Source organism: Stomoxys calcitrans, chromosome 5, assembly GCF_963082655.1.
Source record: "Stomoxys calcitrans chromosome 5, idStoCalc2.1, whole genome shotgun sequence".
In the NCBI taxonomy this organism is placed as follows: Eukaryota; Metazoa; Arthropoda; class Insecta; order Diptera; family Muscidae; genus Stomoxys; species Stomoxys calcitrans.
This window is the reverse complement of record NC_081556.1, coordinates 1,319,044-1,337,514: the sequence shown is the minus strand read 5'-3', so window position 1 is coordinate 1,337,514 and position 18,471 is coordinate 1,319,044. Positions and strand designations below refer to the sequence as shown.

General features: G+C 34.1%; 1 protein-coding gene and 1 long non-coding RNA gene across 5 annotated transcripts in view; one reads left to right on the top strand and one right to left on the bottom strand.

The window, feature by feature from the left end:
- LOC106082358 (uncharacterized) overlaps window positions 1-18,471 on the top strand; it is a 193,086-nt gene that overhangs the window by 370 nt on the left and 174,245 nt on the right. The gene's annotated exons all lie outside the window — the stretch shown is intronic.
- The window catches only part of LOC106082344 (E3 ubiquitin-protein ligase goliath), a 69,281-nt gene that overhangs the window by 10,059 nt on the left and 40,751 nt on the right, over window positions 1-18,471 (bottom strand). For 3 of the 4 annotated variants that reach the window (XM_013244792.2, XM_059370293.1, XM_013244790.2), the window contains 2 exons: window positions 2,620-3,531; window positions 2,413-2,545 (listed from right to left, as the gene is read on the bottom strand). In XM_013244792.2, the coding sequence (XP_013100246.2) occupies window positions 2,413-2,545; window positions 2,620-3,166 (680 nt within the window). In that variant the 5' untranslated portion in view covers window positions 3,167-3,531. Of the gene's footprint in view, window positions 1-2,412; window positions 2,546-2,619; window positions 3,532-17,222; window positions 17,281-18,471 lie in introns of all 4 variants that reach the window. The other variant, XM_059370294.1, reaches the window with a different exon arrangement.

Here is an 18,471-nt window from a genome sequence, read left to right as displayed (position 1 = left end):
TCTTCCATAAACCTTTTATTTGAGTCTTATATTGTGGTGATGAGTCTATCTATTCGTTTTGTGTTTTTTTTTTTTTTTGAAGTGAGACGTCCATCCAGCCACTCAAACCGAAATGACGATATCATATTCGTATCCTACTGATTAATACCTTTCATTTGACACCCATATTGCTCTGATTGTGACACATGCCCGTTTTTGGGGGTTTCGGGTGGGTCGTTCCCCTAAGTTAAATGTAGGTTTTTTGGGTAACTATAGTGGTGTTACAAAAATTTCACGTAAGTCAGTGTTCTAATCTACTAGACACGACTTTTTTGAAAATTTTGGTAAGGGGGAAGGTCCGCTCCACTTTGGTCACCAAACAAATAAGTACCCTATTTTAGTAGTTGGGCAAACTCTACATTCCATAAAAACAAACATACTAAATAACTAAACGCAACCCTTTGCCTCCAGAAGATTATAGAACAGAAAAGGTGGTCAAACTTTACTTCCTGTATCTCTCTTATAAGAAATACCGGTCAACAATAACTTAAAGAAAGGTTATGTGCTGCCGCAGAACAAAAAACACCAACAGTTGCCCTGCACTGACAAAAAAATTGGCCCAAAATTTAAGATTTGTTCCATATTCGTAGGGTTTCAGCAATGAAAACGAGCCAAAAAATCAAAACTTCAAATTAAAGGTGCAACCTTCAAATTTAATTTCCTTTTTACTAACGGATATGACCATTCGTTTCAAATTTTTATCGCTAATAGATTCCTATTTTACTTCATATATGGCTGTCCACTTATTCGTTTTGAAGAATCTTTTTTTTAAGCTTAACCAAAAAAAAAAAATTAAACATATAAAGACGCTCCTTTTTCGTGAAACTATTGGGTTGCCCAAAAAGTAATTGCGGATTTTTTATATAGTCGGCGTTGACAAATTTTTTCACAGCTTGTGACTCTGTAATTGCATTCTTTCTTCTGTCAGTTATCAGCTGTTACTTTTAGCTTGCTTTAGACAAAAGGTTTAAAAAAGTATATTTGATTAAAGTTCATTCTATGTTTTATTAAAAATGCATTTACTTTCTTTTAAAAAATCCGCAATTACTTTTTGGGCAACCCAATATTTTGTTCTTTAATTACAGTTCGCTGTAGTCTTGCCCCAAGGTCAATTTCCTAACTTCCAACGAGAATTTGACCTTCATTTTAGATTTTTGTCTTTGGTAACAAGACGCAATGTTAAGGATTTATTAACCTTCCATTTGAAATAAAGAATCCTTAATATGAAGGATAATATTTTTCACCAAATGGAATGTTTCCTTAAAAAGTTGGGAAATTTATCATCTTTTTAAGTTTGCTAATCTTTGGCTCGAATCTTCAAAAATTAGTACAAACATTTTTTCAGTGTTTACACTTGCAAGTGAGCCATTTGCAAAATCTGATATAGCTGTCATATAAAGGTCGGTTTATATGGCAGCTATATCAGATTATCAATCGCACAGTTGTTGTCGGAAGTGATGCCACAACACCACGGTTTCGGTTAAGAATTGCGCCCTCTAGAAGCTCAAGATGTCAAGACCCAAGATCGGTTTATATGGCAGCTATATCTAAACATGAAACGTTTTGGCCCATTTACAATCCCAAGCGACCTACACTAATAAGAAGTATTTGTCAAGCGCCTAGCTTTACACCTTCGAAAGTTAGCGTACTTTCGGCAGACGGACGGACGGACGGACAGAGGGATATACTTTATGGGGTCTTTGGCGCATATTTCGAGGTGTTACAAACGGAAAGACGAAATTAGTATACCCCCCATCCTATGGTGGAGGGTATAAAAATCGGCTTTTGATTCTTTTGGCGTTTTTATAATTTATTTGAATGTGATTTTATGCCCATAATTTATGGCCTCAATGAGAGAGTAGAGCTTTTAATCATTTTTTGACTACCATTTCTGTTTAAGACCATAATGTGAATGGCAGGAAGTGCGGTGGCGGCAGGGCGATGATGGTTTAATGCTATTTTGTTTGTAATTAATTTTTAATTTTGCTTCTTTGCGATATCAGAAGAAAATCATTCGTTGTTTATTTACGCTTTAGAGAAAGATGAGCGAAAGGCAAGAGCAGCAATGACGACGATGAAGACAACGCCGACACTGTCACATAACAGACTTCAGCTGGAAAGCATTCGCAAAAAGTCTGATATTGACTGTCAGAGTTCTTTGCAATGCAAAGAACAGAGGATTAAGAAAAAGAAATGCAGAGCAACGGTAATGGAGTTCGATGAACTGAATGGTGGCATCCCAAATGCAAAGCAAGTTCACCGGGAGGTTCAACGATTTTGACTACCAGGAAATGATTGGCATTGATGATGGATGGCGTGATGGCTGATGAGAATGATTGTAAGCGTCGACATAGCTGTGCTTAAATTACTCACCTGTTTAGACTGTTTATGGGTCTCATGCCGCTGCGGCCCTCAATAATATGGGCGGTCACATCGACACCGTCATCCAATCTCATGGCAATATCTTCGCCAATGTCTTGATAAGTTATCACCGCCGTTATATTGCCTATGGAAATGGTTGGAAAAACAAAATTCCATTTAAAATTGCGCAGTTCTATGTCAAACGTTTGTCCAACTCACGTGTTTTGCCTTTGATTTGCATTTTCTCCAGGCTCATCACCTGCTTGTCATTGTAAATGATGATGCCCGAGGCCCTCTTCTTGTAGACATTGTTGACCTTCTCCTCGAAGGTGCAACGGCCGCGACGGACCAAAGCTATCCAGGTGATGCCTTCGGCAGGTGTGGGCTGGCCATTGGTGCCCAGGATATTGCCCGAGCAGGCAGTGTCGTCTTTGATGTCCTCGGCATCACTGATGTGCACCAGCTTGCCATGGACATTGAATATTTTGCCCTCGCCATAGCGGGCCTTCTCCTCGTTGAAATTGATGACTTGCAACTCGTGATTCTCCACATAGCTAAAGTTGAGGAAGGCATAGGTGTAGATGTCCGCTGTGATGCGCTCCTCGGCTGCCAATGTCTGGGTGGTATTGACCGAGCGGAAATAACGCTCCAAGTCCTGGTTAGCAATGGACATGGCTGACACCAGAGTTGCGCTGGGGGAGGAAGGTCGACCACCCATTAGCCCCAAACACAAAAGCAAAAGCAGCAGCTCTCGACTATTATCCATTTTTATGGTAAATCACAAGGCTTTTGAAGTTGCTGGATGTCTTCGCTACCCTTCTCCCTCTCACTCTCACCCTTTAACGTTTGATGGTATTGACGACTTTGTGGTCTCAGTTCCTGTGGCTATTGAATGGGCTGCGATTGACTTATTTTTTGTTCTATTTTTGATCGTTTGCTAGGGATCATTGGTCTTTTGATGTTTTCTTTTTGTTGTTCAACGCTTTTCTTTTATTAACTCTCGTGTTTCCTGTCTCTCACAATTTCTCTGTCTCAGTGGTTCTTTGTTCCGTTGCGCAAAAAGACTTTCCAAGACTTCGATGTAAAATTTGTCAACTTTTCGCTGCCAATGTCGCCAGTATTCTGGAAAGGCTAAAATACAAATAAAACCAATTTTAATTCAATTTACTGTGAGGGCTGTTCTTCCTTATCGCTCTAATTATTTGAATGGGTTGTAAATTGGTATAAAATACAGATAGGCCCCATGCGCACAGCATATAGTCGGCATATGCCATATTGGAATTGGCACGGTCCCAACAGTCTGAAATACAAATTTTCACTAGATGTTTCTTTTTTAAACTAAAACTTTGTTTTTCTTTGGTTATGGTAGAAATAGGTCTGTATTTATAGCCACTTCTTGTAGATAAAATTGGAATATGACTTATCAAACTAGGCTAAAGAAAGCAAACGGCTATGGTTTAAGAGAATGTCTCGCAAAAATTGCCTTATCTAGGTATACAATTTTATTGCCAATTTTAAGTATTTATGAGGATTTAAACCCGTGATGAGCAACAACACACAACCGCACATGAATTTCTATGCCCGTGGTCATAGGACAAACGAATAGTAGCACGCCTACATTGTAAGCAACTTCGCAAGAATTCGTTCAGTTGACGGATTGTTGTTATTTTGTACAGCTACTTCAGTGAGTTGATCCTTCGGATTTTACTGCCCCCCCATACATACATAATTGTATGTCCATCAGTGACTTAAACATAACCCATCAAACACTTTTAATGTTAGGAAATATATTGTTATCAACTAACTGCTTCTTAGGTGTTGTCCATTGTTTTCAAAATATTCATCAGTGACAAGTCAATTGTAGGTAATAAGAATAAGAATTATTCCTTAGCAAATTTTCCTTGTTACCATGTCAAATGCATTACCACCTGTTCCCCTTCATTCGATGATTTGTCTAAAATGTTTTAGTTATTCTATGCCAGATGGTTATTCAAGTCTTTTTCGGTTTTACAGCATTCGCAGTCTATTCTATTTCTGCCTCAGATCCCCTTTCCCACTCAAACACACCGGAGGTCAACTGTGGCAATCCCAGCATTAGCACAACAAATTCACACCTCACACCTGACTGGCGAAGACACACGCCAGAGTGTCTTATCTTAAATTTTGTAAATATTTTCGGACATTTCACTCTCTTTTTATGCCAATAAAATGAATTCATTTCAGCGTAAACAAAACTTTTATAGACCATGCTTAATATATGTGGCAGTATGCGACGACCAACAACCACTGTTTTACCACCCACCTTTCTTTTCTCTAAAGAATCTTTCCCTCACTCTTTCGCTGCCTTGCTTTTAATTTCTTTAAACATATGGACATTGATAGCGAATAATGATGTAGAAATGTCCCCAGGGGTGATGCACAGTGGGTTGAATTTTTCAAAAAAAAAAAACAAATTTGGAGGGGAATTTGGATTTTTGACTGTTTTATGAAATGTAGGTAAATTTTGTTTCAAAACGATATTTTTCTAATGCCCCAACAACGAACTATGCACAATGGGTTAATTTTCAAAGAAATAATAATAATTTTTTTCATTTTCAAGTTTTTTTGCCTGTTAGGGCAATTTTTTGTTTGTTTCTCTTTCGAGATGAGCTCAATGATAGGAAATTTTCTTTGCAAATGGAAAAAGAAAGTCAGAGATAGCAACACACACCAACCACTATGGGACGAGTTTCGCCTTACCATATTAGGTGTGATTTATAGAAAATTTAATTTTTATTGAAAGTTTATGGAATTTGATCTTCATATAAAATTTTTTGTGAATCTGTTTAGAAAATTTTATAGCGGTAATGTTTTACTGCCACAGCTAGCAATTCACAATGGGTCAAATTTTCCTAAAGGAAAAATAAAATATTTATGGGCAATTTCATTATTGGATTTTTATGGAATGTAGGAATTTTTTTTTAAATTTTCTTAAACAATACTGTTCTATTTACTACCCTAACAGGCAATGCACAATGGGATGGGTTTTTTTAAAAAAAAATTTTGTGGGGTATTGGGATTTTCCAATTTTTGTTTCAAAACCATATTATTTCAATGTCCTTGCAACGGTCAATGCACAATAGGTAGTATTTTTTGGAAAAAAAATTCTACTTTTTTTTTGAAAATTTTCTACAAAATTTAATTTATAGGAAATTTAGTTATTATTTTGTTTTCACAGATGACTTCGGACAAATTGATTTTTCTTTTAAAATTTAACTCAAAGTTAGTACTTATAGAAAATCTAAAGTTTTAAACCGACAGACAGACAGCTGGCAATGCACAATGGGTTCCAATGGTTTTTTTTTTGAAATTTTCAATACTGGATTTTTATGTATTTTTTTTTTTTTGAAATTTTCAAAACGATACTGTCCTAATGAACAATCCACAATGGGTTATTTTTCAAAAAAAAAATTTTGGAATTAGGATTTTTGATTTTTTCAAAACGTTAATATTTTACTGTTCCCATGTGCAAAGCATGTAGACTGACAGACGTACATTGCTAAATTGAAGCAGAAAGTGATTCTGAGTTGATCGGTGTATTTATCAATGGGTCTAACTCTTTTCCACAGTAGTGGTGTAGGGTATCAAAATGATGCTAAAAATTTGGTTCTTATAAATAATTTAACCCAAGATTGGTTTCAAAGAATATTTCGTTGAAATTTGATCTTCATGTAATGTTTTATTTGAATTTGTTTAGGCAATTTAAAAACGATAGTGTGTTATTGCCCAAACGGGTAATGCACAATGGGTCAGATTTTTCTAAAAGAAAAATTTTAAATTTTTGGATTTTAATGGAAAGTTGGCACATTTTTTTCAAATTTCAATGCCTTTTAATGCACAATGGGTTAAATTTTTCCAAAAGAAAGTTTTTGGAAAATTTTGTTATTTGCCTTTTTTATCGAAAATTTGTCTTTATATGAATTTAAAGAAAATTGTGTATTCCCGGAATATTTTTTCAAAAATTGAGTCTCGTAAGCAATCTAACCCAAATAAAATTTTATTTTAAATTTCCATGAAACTCGATGTTCGATATAAAATTTGTTTTTTTTTATAATACAAATTTTAGCCCAAATTTTGTCTCTATTAAACATTTTGCTAAAATTTAAAAATTTTGTTCTTTATTGTTTATTTTTTAGAAAACTTTTGGGCATACTGGTTTAAATTTCTAAAAAAAAACTTTTTTGGACCGAATAGGTTCATATTCGGTTTAGATGCTGATATTCCAACTTCAAATTTCAGCGAAAACTGTTATCAAATGCACCTGTTATGGAATTAAGACCCTTAATTGGCAAATCCGTCTATATGACAGCTATACCTAAATAATGCCCGATGTGGACTATATACGGTTTGGAAATCGGGTGGCTCAATACATTTCACTGTTTCATATTTTAGCGGTAATAAATGCGCCTGTTATGCCTTACAGGCCTATATGACAAGATCGGTGTATATGGTAGCTATGTTTAAACATAGTCCGATCGGAGCCATATTTGGCATGAATGTCAAGAGAAAGAAGAATGTCAAGCTTAAGACCATAAATCGGTAGATCAGCTGTGGCAGCTATGTCTAACTAAATTCGTATGTGGATCATACTCGGTCCGTATATTAAGAGGCCTTGTGCAACACACTTTTTCAAATTTCAGCGACTTGGGGTTATAAATGCGCTTGTTATGGCCTCAAGATCTTATACCTGGAAATGGGACCATATGGCAGTCGGAACGAGACTCACTGTTCCGAATTTCAAAGAAATCGGTTAATAAAAAAAGGTTAGCATGTCCGCCTATGACGCTGAACGCTTAGGTTCGAATTCTGGCGAGACCATCAGAAAAAATGTTCAGCGGTGTTTTTCCCTTCCTAATGCTGGCAACATTTGTGAGGTACTACGCCATGTAAAACTTCTTTCCCAAGAGGTGTCGCACTGCGGCACGCCGTTATACGCAAGTATATCGAGAGGCTTAGATGAACGAACCTGAGTATGGAAGAAATACGAATATGTGCTAAATTTCAGCTCAATATATAGTACGGTCCAAATCGGTCTATAACCTGATATGGCTCCCATATGAGGTGGGTATGTAGAATACCAATTTTGTTCAAAATTTAATTCTTATAGAAAATTTCGTGGTTTGGCACACTGAAACTTTATTCCCTGGCACTTGGAGCAAAATGCGGACAACAGATTGGTATCCCACACACAAATACCTTTTTCGAGTCCCATATTGTTGTGACCGTACATTAAATCGGCTTAGGGTGGTTTTTGGGGGTAGAGCAACCTCCAGATATTAGTTCCCCGAGACTTGGCGCTAACTATGGATGATTTATTCGTTTTATACTTGCAAATACATTTCATTTGAATTCTCGTTTTATATGGTTACATTTGGCAGTTATTGGGGGTGAGGCAGCCCCAAAGTCGCAAAATGTTTTCACTGGTTTAAATTATGAGTTATAAAAAAATCCCTAAATGTGGCCATTTAAAATTTTGCTGTTGTAGTCTTAAGTCGAATATTTCTTTGTACAGAAAAAAACTATAAACGGATATCTTAACTTCACCTAAAGTTAATGCTGTGCCCAATGAGTGCAGAATAACTTTATATATAAAAGTCATTTATTAATATATATAATAATAAACTTTTATATGAATCATTTTCTATGTTTCAAACAAATAACAACAGTTTAGATGAGTCATCATTTGTTTACTTGAATAAAAAAAAAATATTTAAAAAAATCCCCCACTGTGCCTTGGCAAATACATATTTTTATTAAAAAATATATATACATTTATAGGGAATTTACCATTTTTCGATATGTAGTCTATAAATTCAGTGGTATTTTTAAGAGAATAGAATTTGAGGGGTGGTGCATCATATTATCTACCATACTTTGTGTTTTCAATGTTTTGCCAAGAATTGCGTCGTGGCAATTTGAATGTTTTTGTTTTTCCCAGTCAATGATCTTTAAGAAAATTCTATGTATAGCATGGCATATAGGGAACGTATTATTTACTGTCTAGTACAGGGGTTCATTAGTATAAGCACACACACCAGAGGCTTGGTCCCTTAATTGATTTCGAGGAAATTTCACTCCTAATGTTAGTACAAACTCATTAGAAAAGATGATGTTGATTAAGTTGAACATTTATAGCAATCATTAGCTGAGTCATCAGAATCGACCAGTTTCCACAACAGGGTCCCTTTTGTGTACTTTTAATGCATTGATTGGGTTTTAGGCGATACGCAAATAAAATGAAATGGAACCCTTTTTTTTATATGAAAACCAAACTGGCACTAGTTCTAGATGTAAATTCAATATTTTTTTTACTCAGGAGAGTACTTTAAAATGAATTTAAATAAAAGTTGATGTTAATTTTATGGAAAATATTCGGTTTGTCTTTTATTCGGAAGTCCCCTGTTGGGCCGCTATAGATTTACGGTCTTATTTACAAAACTAAATGAAGCCTTAAAATAGATTTGTTTGATAGTTCTGTAAAGGAAATCTGTCAAAATAAACCTATTTCAAGCCTACATTACGTTTTGTGAATACCGGTGTTAGTTTTCATTAGTATTTTGAGTTTGAATTTTAGTTCGATATCAATACCAATACCAAGATTTTCAATTTCGAAGGCACTTCGTAATCATCTCCAAATATGCTGCTAAGAAACTGCGGCACAATTCTCTCATTTCAATGAGAGCTCTCCGATTCAAGTGTAAGCCCTATATTAAAGGCCTCCTGTTTTCCTGTTCTCTAATATAATTCAAGTTATAATTTTTAACATATATAAAACTCTTCCACTTTCCATTGGTTCGGCAAAAAAACATTTTATTTATGAAATACTTATCTGTTGAATAGCGATATTTCTGCTGGTATTTCTAGTCTTTATTATTCACAACTTTGTGACTCTAATAATCCAAAAACTAAAAAACCGTTCTAAAAACTTAAAACCATTTTTATATTCAGTATATCGTATGAATCTTTGCTTTAAGGATGTCTATGAGTAATTTTTCTGCGACATCAAAGTTGTACGATTTGACAATGGGTATTAATTATGTGCCGCTCGTAATTTACAACTCTCGAACCCACACAAAATAAAGTAGCAAGCTTTTGAATGTGTGTAAAAGGGTGGCCCATAGGAAAACAAATTTTTCATTGTGATGGAACACTTGGAAATATCGACTTAAGACAAAGAAATGTACTCTCGATTATCATGATTGATTTATCAACATTCTTGGTTGATTTAGCGATGTTCGTCTCTCTGTCAAAATCTCATATTTTTCGAACAAAATTTCAATAAATTCATTTTAATTAAATTTTTACTCAGAGATACAAATTAGGATACCCATCACCTCAGTTATATACAATATATTAGTCACATTTTGGCAAAAATCGGTGATAACGAACCATTTATGAACCAAAAGCTAAATTCAAATTTGCTTATTTACATTCCATTGAGGAACGGGGGCAAACTTCAATTCAAGTTTAAAGCTCAATGATAAGGGATCTCCTTTTTATATTCGAGTCCGAAAGGCGTGGCGCAGTGCGACACCTCTTTGGGGAGAAGTTTTACCATAGTGCATTACCTCACAAATGTCGCCAGTATTAGCAGGGGATATCCACCGCTGAAAATTATTTTCTGATGTCGTCGCTAGGACTCAAACCCAGGCATTTGCGTCATAGACGGATATGGCCAAGCTCAGGGTCTAACGCAAATCACTGTTCCGAATTTCAGCGAGTTCGGATATTTACTACCCATTATTACTCAATGACTCTTGACAATACGGACCGATTTCATAGAAATCGGATAGCTGCCATATATGTATATCGCCCGATTTATTATTATTATCTAACAAATTTGATGGAAATCTGTTCAGATTTAGATATTGGGTAATTTTTCAAAGGTATATGGTATTGTTGTCATTTGCCAACCGCGGTTACTACTGTTTGAACATATTTGCTCGATTGATTGTTCAACAACCCATTCGAAAACATCCACCGAGGTTCATAAAAATTGGTTCAGAATGAGATATAGCTTCTACTTTGTGCTTATAGGGTAGGCTAAGGGTGTTATACAGTCGGCCCGTCCGACTTTTTCCTTTCCTTACTGTTTTTTTTATAATTTCGTGGTTTGTTCGGCTTGAGGTCATGTACACATTTTTTTTGAGCGACAAAACTTGAATGAAATTTCTTCAAAAGACTAAATTTTAATTAAATTTCCTCACAATTTTTCTCCCAATGAAAATTCCTTTATATAGAAAATTTCAAGAAAAATTTTTTCTATTTCATTGCATTTTTTCTCCAAAGAAAGCATTTTAGTAATCTACTCTCGAAAGAAAAAAATGTGCTATTAAATTTTCTCTAAATATTTTATTTTATTTACAATTTTCTCTTAACCAATTAACCCCTGACCTTCGATTTCTTTGTCTTCTTTTCATTTAATATAGCGACTTAACCAAAAAACATCAAAAAAATCTTTATCTTTGTATTTTATGATCTTTTAGCGAGAAGATTTTAATGACTTCGAGATAAAATCTCACCTGCTCCAAAAGTAGTAGGCTTGTAGCCATAAATTTATTTTTGCATATAAAAACCATCAAATGCAACAAGGTATTTAAACGGTTTTCAGAAATCTCACTCCTAAGAATTTTTAGAAAATATTTTGTTTGAATTTATATGATATACAAAAATTTCGACTTTTGACAAGCCAATTTTCCCCTAAAACATGACCTTATATGAGGAGAATTTTTTTTTTTTTTGACAATTTTCTTTCGTCTTTTTGCGTCAATCCAACTTTCATCAGGATAACTCCTTCCTAACTCGAGCAAGAATTTATCTAAGAAAGCTCTATTCTAGAATATTTTTCTTACTATTCGTAGTTAATGGGTTAAGACAACATTTTTATCATGTTTCTTCTTAGGACAAGGAAATTTTTCCTTATAAATTTCGCTAAAAATGTTAATGAAAATAAATTTGATTACATTTTCTTTGAAAACAAAATAAGAGAAATTACGCCCATTTACATGTTTTGTACTTGCATGGAATTTTTGTGAACTATTAATTTTTTGAATGATTGTTGTACATATTGTTGTATTGATTTTATGGCCATTCATTTATTGAAAATTTTCACCAACAAAATTGGGCCACACCAATCTACATGCTTTTTTATGCTGAGGCCTGCGTGATAGTGCATTCGAATGCAATCACCTTGTCTAGATATCGAAGGCTTTTAACTTTGGGCGTCATAAATACGTCTCCAACCAGTTTTCCTTGTCACTTTATGATCTTAAAATTCTCATTGCATTGCGCTACAATACACCAAACATCAGGGATTGCAATGGCAGAGAGGCAAAATTTTTTTTATTTCTTGCACGGTGAAAATGAAGCTGATTAACTTTAATAAGGCGCACTTCCTGCATATCATCTTTATAAAGGACGTTCTCCAAAAAATTAAGTAAAAAAAAAAAAAAATTTTAGAAATCGAATTTTTAATAAACTTTGCTGGGGAGCTGTTTGGATTAATGGGCTAATTTGCCTATTATACTTTAACTTGTTCACTCCATTACAGTTTATCTAAGAATCAGTTTATCCATAAGCAATCTCTATATTTATATGAAAATATTTGGCAATCATTTACGCTCTTATTGAAGTACTATCTAAATTGCTATTATCCAGAGAACAGATTTTACTTTGCGTCTTCTCCATAAATATCTCGGCATGTATTCCCTATCATATATGCGTCGAGTCAAATCATCGGAGACTAGGCACCAAAGTCTCGAACAATAAAATTCAGCACTATTTTCGTGAGCAACTGCATAATGGGCATTTCTACATTTCAATCTATGGAAGAACGAATTGCTCGTATAAAACTGCCACGCGTGCCTACCTCCCCCTTCGCATAAATACTTTTTTTATTGCGTAGCGCGAACAACACCAAAAGTAAAAAAAACCTTTTAGATATGTGGATGGCTGATTAAAATTTCAAACATGTTCGATGCCATAGAATTCAAAGAGCCAGGGAGCGAGAGAGGGAGATTGATACAAAAAACAACACTATGCATTAATACATATACATACAAATAAGTAGTATGTACATTCATATCTACTATCGTATAATAGAAGATTCATTCCTTTTAGGAAACGATTTATTAAAACAACAATAACAACGAAACGGCAGGGTGGTAGGCGGCAAGTAATGGAATCTTTTTTTGTTTTGCTGCGACTAAATCGTCGTATGTGAAATACCCATATTTATTAGCATTGTTTATGTTTTGCTTTTATGCTTATATTTTTTCTATTCGCATGGTGTCTAAATATCTAAACAAAGTCAAAATTGGGGAAAAAACAAACTATTCCGTTTAACAAATACCACACATACACACCTGTATGCTTATACTGTGTGCCTACATAAATAAACATGAAAAATATCGAATGCTGAAAAACGTGATTTAAAAAAAACGTGCTGAAAATTTAAATTTAGATGCAATACAAATTAAAATTTGAATTAACTGAAACTAGCAGTGGTTGGACTCTTAAACGCAATGCGGCACTAAACGGAGCTGCAAAGCAAACAAAGAGCAGGCAAACCGGTATTTAAGCTATACCGCCTGTCAGAGATTACTTAAATATTGTCTTTTGTTGTTATGGACTCAAAGTCATTTTATTGACAACTTCTTTGTAAGAAATTTTATAATAATTGGTGTGCTAACTGAAAAAAAAAATATGTTGAGATAGAAAAAAATTCATTTTAGAAGGGTCGCAGTTATTTTCATTTAAGTCACATTTGAAAAAGTTCAAATAAACCCCAATGAAATAACCCCCCCCAAAAAAAAAAGTGAAATAAGCCCAAACAAATTCTATATATTTTGGAATTAGTTGAACATATTTGGAAATAATTTCATAATTTCAGGTTCTTATTTCTTTTTGGGACATACCAAATATTTGTTTTTGGAATTATATCACCTTTTGATTTTATTTAATTTTTTAAGGACCTAGTTCATTGTTACTTATTTTATTGGGGGTGATAGCTCATAGCCGTTCCAAATATGTTAATACAGGGTAGCTAATACGAAGAATATCAGCCAAACTAGAAATTACTACTACACTGTATGTATTTTATTGGTAGCTCATTACATTTGTTGCAATGTAATGATTTGTTTCAAAATATGATTGTGTGCTATATTTAGCTGGAAAATCACAACCGCCTATTGTTGGCAAACTCATACACCTCAAAGTGAACAAAATTTTTGTGTATCGCACGATAAATCTTTATAATGGTACTAATAGCGAAGTGAAACGCTACAAGCCCTTCGCACTCGACAATAAAAATTGAGGTCTATTGCCAACTTAAATTTTTAATCTGACAGCACTTTTTGACAAGAGAGAAGTATTCCCTTTATTCCATTATGTTCCAATCTTTGACAACAATCGAAAGTTGACTTTTTCCATCCAACCACAACCATTAATAATTAGCTTCAAAAATATTGCCCTGAGATTTTCATTACTTTGCACAATGAAGCTAAGATGTAGTGTCAGCCAAAGCAAAAATAAAAACAATCCATGGTTTTTCTTCACATCTTTTGCCATAAATTTGTAAAATATGGTCTTGCCCCCATTTAAGAAATAATGGCACATACATAATTTCCTACTTTGTTGTGTACTAGTGCAAGTTTTTTTTTTTTTTGCCTTACAACTTACAAATAACTGAATGAAAAAAGTAGCAGCAGCGCAAAAGTAAATCTCACATGGATCCCTTAGCTAAGCAAAAAAGCAAAACTTTTATAAAGAAGAAAAAAAAATTTGTTTTCCAATGGAAATTAATTGCAAATGTTGTAATACCAGACCAAAAAAACTACCCCAAAAACCACAACAGCGCATTACTACATACCAGTATAGTATCAACTCTCTCGATTTTTCTTTTGAAAAAAAAAACGCTGTATGTTTGAGGTCAAATACGTAGATGTTCCTTTGAAAATGTGCTGAAATTTCTTTGCAGCAGCATTTTAATGATTGCTTCACAGTTGCCGTTTTTCCGATTGATTTCGTTTAGTGTAAACAAAATGTGATTGTAAAGCAAACAATACGAATGCAATGCCTCAACATAGTTCTGGTTGGAAAGATTTACTCAAAGTAGATGAGAGATTAACAAACTGTTGGGCAGCGATGAGGGATATCTAGGGTGTAGAAAAAACGTTTCATAAAATTATCAATAACGAAAAAGTTAATAAGGGGCCATAATGCGGCATAGGCGGGCATGAAAGGGCATGGAATACAAACATCAAAACGTTTTTTGCCCATAGTTTTCCATCATTATGGATTTTGCCCAGTTTTTTATACTTTTCCGTATTTAGGTTATGTCATAATACGCTGCTCTGATACGTTTAAAAGTGGAAGGTTCGTTACTATTTAGCTCAGGAATATGTATAGCAAAATTTTAAACATTGTAATTCGTTTAAAATGTTTGTCGTAGACTTGATGGATAAAAGATCAATTAAGGAAAGCCGTTTGTCTGGCTGTTAATCTGCTTGTCGCCTTGTCTGTCTATTAGTCATTTGCAAGTCATCCGCCAGTCTATCTATCTACCCATATCGCTTGAAATTTTCAATATAATGTAGAAATAAAAATATTTTTCCTCAAATTTTGTCAATAAAAGAGATCCATTAACAATTTTTTAGTAATTTTTTGTTCAATGTCTTCTTTTACTTCTATAGAAATTTCCTTAATAAAAGTCAACATTTTTGCCGGATGCAGAATTTACTTTTGCATTTCAGTATACACTTACATAGCACTCAACAATTTATCGAATACCGAATGGTTTTACAGCCAGCATGTATTTCATTGCCTATTAGTTTTGAAACTTTATACGTTTGCTTCCCTAGTAACCCTGCCATCGAATTCTCCGTTATTCGATCAATCATTCACAATAGGAAATCGTAAAGTGTAGTTTAGCATGTAAACATGTGCTGCGGTGGTTACTTCAACAGCCAACTTCAGGTTCGCACTGATTCACATGCGTCGCAGTGGGCACAAGTGGAAGTGTGCGGATGGCTATCGCTAGGCGGATATCACGTTTCCATGACGATGATCACAGCCATGGGGGAGCAACGGCTTATTGAGGCGGAATGAAGATATTACACAGAACACTTCATTTGAAGTGGGCAGTGAGCGTTAAACGGTTGTAAATGTTTACACTATGTAAGGGTGCCTGTGTATGTGTGAGCTATAAATACTGGCTGTAATTCGTTTCAATTTTCAATTATCCATTTGGCCCTGCCAAAGGGAAGGCCTGTTCAACACAATGTAAACACGGTGGTCTGACGAAAGAATTTCGTGCCTTGTTCACTGCAAAATTAATTTGATTTGCCATTTTGCTGTTTTTTTTTAACTTTTAATTTAATTATGATTTAAAATGCGACACAATTTCTGCTACCCCCCTCTTTGCTGAGTGGCAGACTGTTGCACTGCATATTGGTTTGCTCTTTATTTGTAGGGGCGCTCTCACAAATATCCTTTGTTTCGTTGTGGTTTTTTATTTGGTTTTTTGTTTTTGTTGAACAAGAGCAACATGCATTGTAAAGTGGTGATACTTTTTGTGATACCGTTACCAAGCCACAAACTCACACTCTCACACTCTTGTCTGCTATTATGGTACAATGGGACAAACCTATTTGGCTGAGAGCCAATCAATATCGGTTGGATACCTCCAACCTAGACACAAACACACACACACATTGTATCTGGTAACCCTCCAAACATTTGGAAGTGACTTTCTCACTCCCTCCCAGAATAGTCACTTTTTAGGTCCTTTTGTATGATAGTTTGTAGAGATCTCAAGATTTACAACAACAAAATACATTACTGTCGGAATTCTATCATTCATGTTTCGCTAATTAGTTTCTCATAATCAACTGTTATTGCAACAAATTTAAAATTAGATTTTTTGTTGTTGTTTTGAACGCTAACTCAAAAAACCCCAAACAATAGAATATATGTTAACTTAGCCTTCTGTAATGAAGAAAGGTCGGTAGCACAGAGGGATAGCATACGCCTCACAATCGTAAGGTTGGCTGTTCAAATCCCAGTCAGGGAAAATCATTTCAAATAAAATCTTCGATTAATAATCTTGATTTGGAAAAGAAATAAATTAGAAAGAGAAATAAAAATTAGCCTCACTCTAAAAGGTAAAAAGAACATTTGGCAAATAAAAATTTATTTTTATAAATGACGTTGATAATCGAATTTTACACTTTTTTTAGTCCCTATTTAGTCACTCATGGGTATATATCGCCAAGTGGCACGTTTTCTCCCGTACCGAGACACTAATTAGAGTAAAAAATGATATCGCCTGAGATTGTTTTCAACTTCCTTGAGTGCAGATTTAGTGACTCGCACGATAGAAAATGTTTGGAGGGTGTATTTACATACGAGCACACATTGTTGTATATTTGTTGATTCTACCCTTTACATTCGTAATGAGCATTGATTTTTCAAAATTTCTATAGAAGTGTCATATTTAGGTTCTATTTTGATTATGGCAGAACACAATGTTACGCTTCAGGGCGGTATTTTATGCTGTTAAGGTCAGTCTGTATAATAACAAAAAAATAAAATAAAAAAATCACTGTTTTAAACCCTCCACCATAGGAGGAAATATTTGAAACTTTTTTTTTTAAATTTTGTGTTTTGAAAAAATTTCTGTGAAAAAATATTTTTCTTTGCTATGAGAAAATTTCATTGGCATATTTTCTTTAAGGAAAATTTTACTCACTTTGATCTTTAGAGAAAAATTTGCTGAACTTTACCTTTAGACAAAAGTTTGCTGAACTAAGTCTTTAGAGAAAATTTCATAAAAACGTCAACCTGAAAGAAAATTTCATGTTTCAAATTTTGTTTCTAGAGAGATTCTTAGAGAATTTCTTATGGAAATTAAGATTATTTCCATGAAATATTGTCTTTGAAGAAAATTTTATTGAATTTTGTTGTTGAAGAATTTGTTTTGTCTTAGGAAAAAAATTTCCTTGACATTTTGTCTTAAAAAAATTCTTGCTTGTCCCTGGAGAAGAATTAATGGAAATTTTGTCTTTAGAGAAAATTTATGAACATTTTGTCTTTAATGAAAAATGTTTCATATTAAAAATTGGTCTATAGAAAAAATTTCCAAAAACTATGTCTTGGGAGAAAATTTCATAGAAATTTGGTTTTAGAATGATTTCATGCAAATTGGGTTTTAGAACCCATTTCATAGAAATTTTGTCTTTAAAAAAAATTCTGGATTTTTTTAGAGATATTGTCATGCAAAATTTGGTTTTTAGAGAAAATTGCATGCACATTCTGTTTCTTTCGAAGAAATTTTTAAGGAAATTTTGTCTTTAAAAAATTTCGAAAATTTCTCTGTCCATCAGTCTGTCCATGTTAATTTGTGTACTAAGTAAATTTTCATCCGATCACCTTCAAAGCCTATTAGAATTGGAAAAAATCGTTCAGATTTGGATATGGCTTCCATATTTATTTTCATCCGATTTGGACTAAAATTGCAATTATATCGTCATATGTAAACCGATTCTCATGAGGAGTTCTCTTATAACTTTCGACTTTATTGGTGAATTTCATAGAAATCGGTTCAGATTTAGATATAGCTCTCATATCTATATATCGCCGATTTTCACTCCTAGAGCCACTGAAAGCGCAGTTTTCGTTTTTCTCTTACAATTTTTTCAATTTGTATTGATTTTTGAACACTGTCAAGAAAAAAAAAAATTTAGCAAACCGTACCACAAATAAAAATTTGGCAACCCGAACAATTTTTTAAAATGTTGAGGTGACCTTTCTGGAAGCGCCCGGACCACCTAGGCCTAGCAATTTTGCACATGATCTCGATAATACCTCAGCTTTAACGATTTAAAATTTCAAAGAATTATCTCTATCCGTTCTCAAATGGCATACTTACTATCAGTTTTTTCGTTTCTATCCCACTGTGCGACGTATGAGTAGACAAATACCCAAGAATAAAGCTGTCTTTGAAAAATTCTAGCTCGATATGATTAAGAGGTA